The sequence below is a fragment of the Amblyomma mixtum genome, chromosome 5 (assembly GCF_055824585.1).
Source record: "Amblyomma mixtum isolate Tamu chromosome 5, ASM5582458v1, whole genome shotgun sequence".
In the NCBI taxonomy this organism is placed as follows: Eukaryota; Metazoa; Arthropoda; class Arachnida; order Ixodida; family Ixodidae; genus Amblyomma; species Amblyomma mixtum.
In genome coordinates this window covers 88,811,506-88,819,034 of record NC_143016.1, presented here as the reverse complement: position 1 = coordinate 88,819,034, position 7,529 = coordinate 88,811,506, and the positions used below count along the sequence as shown (strand labels likewise).

General features: G+C 45.4%; 1 protein-coding gene across 1 annotated transcript in view; it reads right to left on the bottom strand.

Moving 5' to 3' along the window:
• Positions 1–231: 231 nt before the first annotated feature.
• LOC149342946 (dimethylglycine dehydrogenase, mitochondrial-like) overlaps positions 232–7,529 on the bottom strand; it is a 44,360-nt gene continuing 37,062 nt past the window's right edge. The window contains exons 13-16 of the mRNA XM_089545490.1: positions 6,378–6,598; positions 4,703–4,860; positions 3,681–3,875; positions 232–442 (exon numbers count right to left, since the gene is read on the bottom strand). Coding sequence (XP_089401616.1) covers positions 239–442; positions 3,681–3,875; positions 4,703–4,860; positions 6,378–6,598 — 778 coding nt within the window. The 3' untranslated portion in view covers positions 232–238. The remainder of the gene's footprint in view (positions 443–3,680; positions 3,876–4,702; positions 4,861–6,377; positions 6,599–7,529) is intronic.

Here is a 7,529-nt window from a genome sequence, read left to right as displayed (position 1 = left end):
CTTACGCATCACTGTGCATCAAATCACGAAGCGTTCATTTTGAGTTGAAATGCTTTCTTTATTTTAAAGCTCCGATCGAAGCATATGGACGGTCACTCGTGATATCGCACTAACGTCTGCTTCCTTGTGCACTGAGCATACCCTTCCCCAATGAAAATGTGCTGGTCACACGTTGTAAGAGTGATTGATGGTTACTTGACGATGTTCATAATACTAGGGTGTTCTTTTAAATAAAAAATCAGCTATTGGCTCGTGGCGGTTTCCTGTTTTTGACTTGGACAGGAACAGGCGCCCCTGGCAGAACAGTAGCCGAGCAGAGCTTTCCCAGCAGTTCCACTTGCACTTCGCTGCCTGGTATCGCAAAGTAGAATGGCAGATAGGCCATAGCGAAACTCTGTTGAGCCTGGACTCCGTAGGATCCGGAAGTTGTGTACCCAACGACCTGCATAGATGAGCCAGGTTGGTTTTGTAAATGCTCATTACGCGCACAAAGAAACAGCCAAGTAAGATGGGCCCCACATCTCGCAAATGCAAATGTTGCGACTTAATGTGCACGAAACGAATCTGACCCTTCAACAGTGTTGCACCAGGAAAGGTTGCAGCTTTTGTGCTGTTTTAATGTGCAATACGACGGGAAAGGGAGAACATAGAAACTGACAACAGGAAACCGTAAAATAGCAACTGCATCTTGATCGAGCAAAGAAAAAGAAAATTTTAATATTTTCAACAGAGGTCGCGTGGGTGATGACGCCTTTGAAGTCAGGAGTTACCGAGTTCGTTTGTCTGCTCCGATTAGATTCACATCTTATTCGGCGCACGATTTCCGAATCACCGAGGACAACCGCGTCTTCGAAATTAAAAGAACTGAAATGGCTATAGCTGATGTCCAGCTAAATATCTCTAATGCAGCCAGGTGCTTACCTGCAATATTCAGTTAACTATTAGAAGTTAGCTAACCCGAAGTTAGTTAAATAGGAAAATAGTAAACATGATTCGCTTTTTTTCTGAGGTTCCGCATTACTTGTATTGCTACACCGCAACAATCATATTTTTACCTGAAAAAAATGTAGGGAAAGCTGCAGCTCCATCCTAATGATATGACACAATGGAGAGAGGGGTCTATCCCCGACTATGGAGGGAGGGGACTATCACCTTTTATCTACCACTCCCTGCTTTGTGACACTAGCATGGTCATGAGAATCGGCTGACGCCATTTGCTTGAAGAGGGGTTCCTTTGACGGGGAAAAGCCGCTGCCTTCTTAAGTTGTATCCGACTATAGAGGAAAAGCTGGCGGCGCTGCATTTCAGCCACCATGGACGCTCAAAGCATCATGGACCGATGAGCTACTTGGTGCGGGACAGCCGGATTTTTTCGGGAACACAGAGTGACACTACTAGGTTGTTTTATTCCAAAAACGCTGTTCTCCGTGCGTGCGCGCATACGTGCTGCTTCAGAGAAGAGCTGTCAAATGGCACGCCCCGCGCGCAGTCGACCATGCAGTCGACTTTGGCGCGAACGCAGTGTGCAAACGCCATAGTAGCGAAAACGCAACAGCACACGACGCCAACAAAAGGTTTCCCTGTTCCGAAATGCCCTTAAAAAAACGTCTTAAAGTGTTTAAGCAACAAAATTTTTTAAAACATATTTACTTTTTGAAGTGCGCCTGTTAAGCACGAAATATTAGTTTTTGTAGTGCTCAATACTTGGTCAATAGGAAAACTAGCCATCTCTTATTTTAAGTAAAATTTGCATTTGCATGCTTTTCTGCTCGTTTTTTGCAATTTATACGCAGGATATTGAATGTTAGAGCATTCTTGATTATCGAACAGCGTTTATTTTGCATTATTTTTGGGCCAAAAGTTGTTGTTCTGCAGTCGGTAGCGCACCGACCCAGATGTTTTGAGCGCCCACGGTGGCTACCCAGACGCTTTGAGCGCCCACGGTGGCTGAAGTGGTCTTGAGGGAGCGTCATACAAACTCCCATAGGCGGTGCGCCAGCTTTCAGTTTAGGTAATAGCAAGTAACTATATGGGCTGCTCTTTCCGAGCATACTCTCGCGATCAACCATTAAATAAACTACCACCTGTCAGGGTGTTTTGTGCGCTCACAATCCGGCGGGTAAGTAGTGATGACGCCACAATGTCACGTGACCTAGGTGGCCCGCCTAGGTTGCCTTTTCGGGGGTGGCCACCTGGGCCACCATACGGCACACTGTTTATGAAATTAAATTTATTGAAATTCAGACAAAATACAATTGTCTAGATGAAGAGGGCTAAAGGTGACACATGAGGTCACCTGACTGGGCCATAAGCAGCCTGCATTCATACAGCACAGTGTGGACATGAAAGGCAATTCAGCAAAATTCTGCAAGAATACCGTAAGACAGCAAAAAAAAAAACGCACCTAAAAAAAAAACATTACAACAAAATTCTACAGGAATACCGTGTGATTCCACATACAACTAGACTTGAAAGCACACCCTTGCTACAAGTCAAAGTAATTGAGTAAAGAGAATAATCATCAATGTGTTCCCTTGACAAAAAAAACAAAACAAAGATAACCGGAATGAAGGGGAGCGCCTGGAACATAACAGTAAATATACTGGCACCGCAGTTTCTAGAAACATAGTCAGGTTTATAGGCAAATCAAGAAAAAATTTCTTTGCCTGCTTTCGGGAAGCATGCAGAGAAGAACAGTTTTCCATGAGGCCCAACAAATCAGGATGAAGATTCAGAAGTTTCGGAATAAGCCAACTGGATAATTGCTTTCCATAATTAGTCCACAATCGTTCACGACGCCGACGACGACACCGAAGACACCGGATTTTCTGCACAACGAGAGCCTTAACTCTACCGCGTCAAAAGCCGATATTTAATAATTGCTGGCGCCTTCCCTTAACCACCCGGTATATCTCACTCGCCAGGTCGTCGTACGACTCTTAAGTCAAGGTCGCTTGCTTGAAGACGGACTTGAACGAGCGCCTTTTGCAATGGACAGATAGATTCCCAGAAGTGTGAAGTGCGCAGCTGTTCGTACCAGGAGCAGCTTATCGCGCAGGCAAGATCCCGTCTGCCTAGCTCAGGAGACGTTCTTTGAAGGAACGATAGCATATGTGCCAGTATTCTCGCGAATCAGTGCACACTTACAGCCGCGTCTATCTGACTACTGAAAGAGGTGCTCGTGCAACCTCGTCTTCAAGCAAACTACCGCATTCCGAAGTTAAAGCACGACCACACGAGGGGGAAGGGAAATCATGTCGCGTCGTGATAAGAAACGCTAAGTGCGGTAGTCCCCCTTCGGGATAGCATCGGTAGAGGTAGATGTATCTGCTAAAAACTGTAAGTTCTACAAATTATTGCGCCGTCAGTGACAGGAAAGTAAACCACCGACAGCACCAGCTTGGAATGAGTATTGAGCATGGAGTAATTGGTATCAAGGCTCCTAGGCGGCGATTACATCGGCTGGTTTCCGAAGAACAGCGTTGTCCTGTGTACTTCTCCTGCTTGTGATCCCGTCCTTTTCGCTGGTTTTCCACTTACCATGCACCAACTGGCCCAACAAGCTACGCTTCTTCAAAACAGCCTCGAAGAATGACCAGATTTTGAAGACGAGTGTCGAGGCTGTTTCAGCGCGGATATCTTTTTGGACACGATCTCACAAACTTGTTTCGTGCAATTACCTTGTTGGAGCACCAGACGGTCTCGTTCCCTTCTGGATCAACATCCGGGGCGTCGACAGCTAGATGGACTAGTTTCCGTTTGAGGCCTTGTCTCAAAATCTGCTGGAGAGCCGCCTTTCCCACAAATTCTGCAGCTTTTTTCATCCTTACGAAAGGACCAAGGCCAGCTTCGAATGGGTTGGTGTCAACAGTCATCTGCGAATAAACACGCGTTTAGGCAATACGTGTTAAAGAGGTAATTAAATAAAGAGCAAGCCTAGCATTTTACATTCATTTTTATAGTATGTCGACTGACTGCTTCTATTAAAGTTTTAGAACAGGAGACAGAGTTAAGAACATAAGAACCTTAAAATCAAAGAATATGTCGATTGAGTTGGTGAGTTTATGGGGGTTTAACGTCCCAAAGCGGTTCAGGCTATAAAGAACGCCGTGGTAGAAGGCTCCAGATAATTTCGACCACATGGGGTTCTTTAACGTGCACTGACATCGCACAGCACACGGGCCTCTAGCGTTTCGATTCCATCGAAATGCGACCGCCGCGGCCGGGATCGAACCCCCGTCTTTCGGGTCAGCAGCCGAGCACCATAACCAGAGAGCCACCACGGCGGCTCGAATATGTGAATTTATCACAATCATGTGCTCTTGCTGGAAATACCCGCCATTGTTTATCATTGAGGTCTGCTGAAACATCGAATTTACAGATTGCTTTATGGGATTTTAAAGCTCTTTCTTTATGTGCTCTGGGGCGTTCCTTTTGATATTCTGTTAATTTTAGGTATTTCTGCAAGGCTTATCTGTAACTGTTTTTTTTCTGTTTTTTTTTTCTGAACAGGGTCGCAGGCACTTTCAAGCTAATATTTTGGGTGTTTTGTTATCATCAGTAGCCTAATCTCAGCCCTTTTGATAGTAAATGCGTGAATTCAAATTATTTTGGACCATTTAACGTATTACCTGATGACACAGACAAGACTACGTTCATAAAAAAAAAAAAAAACGAACCAAATGTGCGTTTATTTACTTACGTCGGCACCCCACAGTCTGAAGCCTTTCTCAATCCGTAGGCTGTTCAGGGCGTAAGTACCGAAGTCCTTAATGTCGTACTGCTCCCCGGATCGGAGTAGCTCATTGTACAGCGTGGAAGTATGCTCTTTGTTGTGGTAAAGTTCCCATCCGAGCTCACCTGGCAGACAATAAACAACACTGTTTCAGTAGGACCCACTCGCTCTCCACGTGGAGAGCTTTGTCTTGCATATTGACTAGAAATGAGAACACTTATCGTCTTGCTCAAGCCTTTGTTTATGCTACTAACTTGCAGACAAAAAAAAAACAAAAAAAGAAACTGCCGATAAAATTGAGAACACCCCACAAGACAGGCCTCTCATTGTTCTTGCTGAGTGTGCCAGTCGTTTTCGCGAGTCTCGCGTTCACTCACTGTCGATTCTGAATCGCTGCGCTTGCAAGCAAACTCGTACTGTACAATACTCCGCCTCACACAGGCGTAAGAACGACGGGGATACATGCTGATCCGCGCCGTTACGCAGTGCGTCTCTATAAAAGACATTGTAGCACACGTCCTGTGCAGTTGCCGTCTTCATACACACATTAAATCGTTAAGCTCGTCGCGAAACTCGCCACGTCAATGCCTTTGTCGCCTGTCCCAAAGTATGCGTTTCGGAGAAAGCATTGTGCGTTCAAATGACGGATGTTTCTTTGACCCGGTGAGCCTGAGGTAGGCTTCACGACACGCAGAAAGTAACACACACCTTTATACGTTCCAGCCACGAACGATGTGGTTAGAGAAATGGCGAGGAAGTAGACGGCGATGTGTATGAAGGTTTCGTGCTCTTTGGTTACTTGGCGAGGGGCGAGGCAGAGAAGCCAGCGCAAGGGTCGAGTAAATAAAAAGAGGGAGCTGGATTTGAGTTCAGGAAGAGGGAACCTCGATTTCTATCAGAAAGTAATAGAGGCTACACTCTTAGAAGCCATAAATAACTAGTGAAGTACTCTGGCGTTGCACTAACATGCCAGTTTAAGGAGAGAGAAGAGAGAGAGAAAAACAAAACGGTGGTGACCGACATATTCAAAAAATAAACGATGTGGCTTTTCTCAGCAAGATGGCGGATGCAGTCGTTTTGTTCGCTGCTCGCTTATACGATGCGCAAGGTCATTTTTTCTCAACGAGCACAGCAGCTAGCATGAATAAATCATTTTTGTTCATTTTTCGGCCTGCTGAAAAACGCACTGAAATTGCTGACAGGGTCTTATTCATAGAAGACAAATGGGTAGTGTAGTGTAGGAGAACATTGAACGAAGCTTTGTTCGTCAGCATTTATATAAAAGGCTTGTACTCTAACAAGTATACTATATAATAACATTAATAAATTGGTAGAAGTAGTAGCAGTATATTACATAATGAGTAACTGTAAATCGTGTTGGATAGAGTGAAACTTCCGTCATGTTTATTAACTCACCCTGCAGAGAACGGTTGATAATGTCTCGGTCAGTGTATGTAATGTGTATGCTCACCATCTTCAATTAGCACACGTTCTACTTTATATACCGTTCAAGGTTTCGCGTGTATCTTAACATATAAGGTGGAATGCTTTTGAGCGCGTTTATAGTGACAATGAATTTGACATTTGAAAGAATAAAGAAAAGCTTGTGATTCAATGCAGACCACCTGAACAGAGAGCTTACCTGTGTATGATATCCGCATAGCTATTACCGGAACGCCAGAGACAGTGATCTCCCTGGCATGAAGGAACGGGAATTTTTCGTCCTCTAGGGAGACATCAGTCAGTGACGCCAGTACATTAGCCGCGTGAGGACCGGCGATGCCCAGAGCGGCAACTCTGTCCGTGACGTTGTCAATTTTGACGTCCTCAAGCTGCCACAGCTTGATGTGCTCATCCATCCACCTACGGAGGAAGCAGATAGGACGTCTGAAAGGCTTAGAAGCTGACGCCGAACTTGCATGGAAGCCTAGAGATACGACGCCGTACGCTTATTTCTTAAAACACTACTAAGATAGTCATTAAGCAAACAAGGGAAGGGGTATGAGGGGCTCGTTATAAATATGAAAGAAGCCAACAGCCACAGAAACCAAGGGGCACAGGGAATTTCTAATTTATTTACTTATTTTGTGGTGTTGATCAATTTAGAATATTACTGAATATGTTATCGCTTAAAGCTAATTGATTAGAAAAGCAGAAGAAAAAACAACCACTGCCGCCGGTGGAATCCGAACCCACGACCTCCAAATTACGCGTCCGGCTCTACCTCTGAGCTACGTTTGTATGTTTTGTACCATTCCGTTAGTACCATAACACGTGGTGAGCGACCGCTCTTTTTCGTTTGCAGGCCCATTTACAAGAGCCCAACAAAATAAAGTTTTAGCACAGCCCTAGGATATACCGCTACCGATATACCGAGAAAAATGATAGGTGTAACGTTAAGAGATCGGAAGCGGGCGGAGTGGGTGAGGCAACGAACGCGGGTTAATGACATCCAAGTCGCAATCAAGAGGGAGAAATGGGCTTGGGCAGGGCATGTAATGCGCAGGCAAGATAACCAGCGGTCCTTAAGGGTAAGTGAGTGGATTCCAAGAGAACGCAAGCGTAGCAGGGGGCGGCAGAAAGTTAGGTGGGCGGATGAGATTAAGAAGTTCGGGGGGATACGGTGGCCGCAACTGGCAAAGGACAGGGTTAATTTGAGAGACATGAGAGAGGCCTTTGCCCTGCAGTGGGAGTAGTCAGGCTGCTGATGATAATGAGGATACCGCTACCGTTACCGCTGCCGTCGGCAGCTAACTGCGCGTACACAGCCTGTTCAACCTGCTCCTTGGGGGCT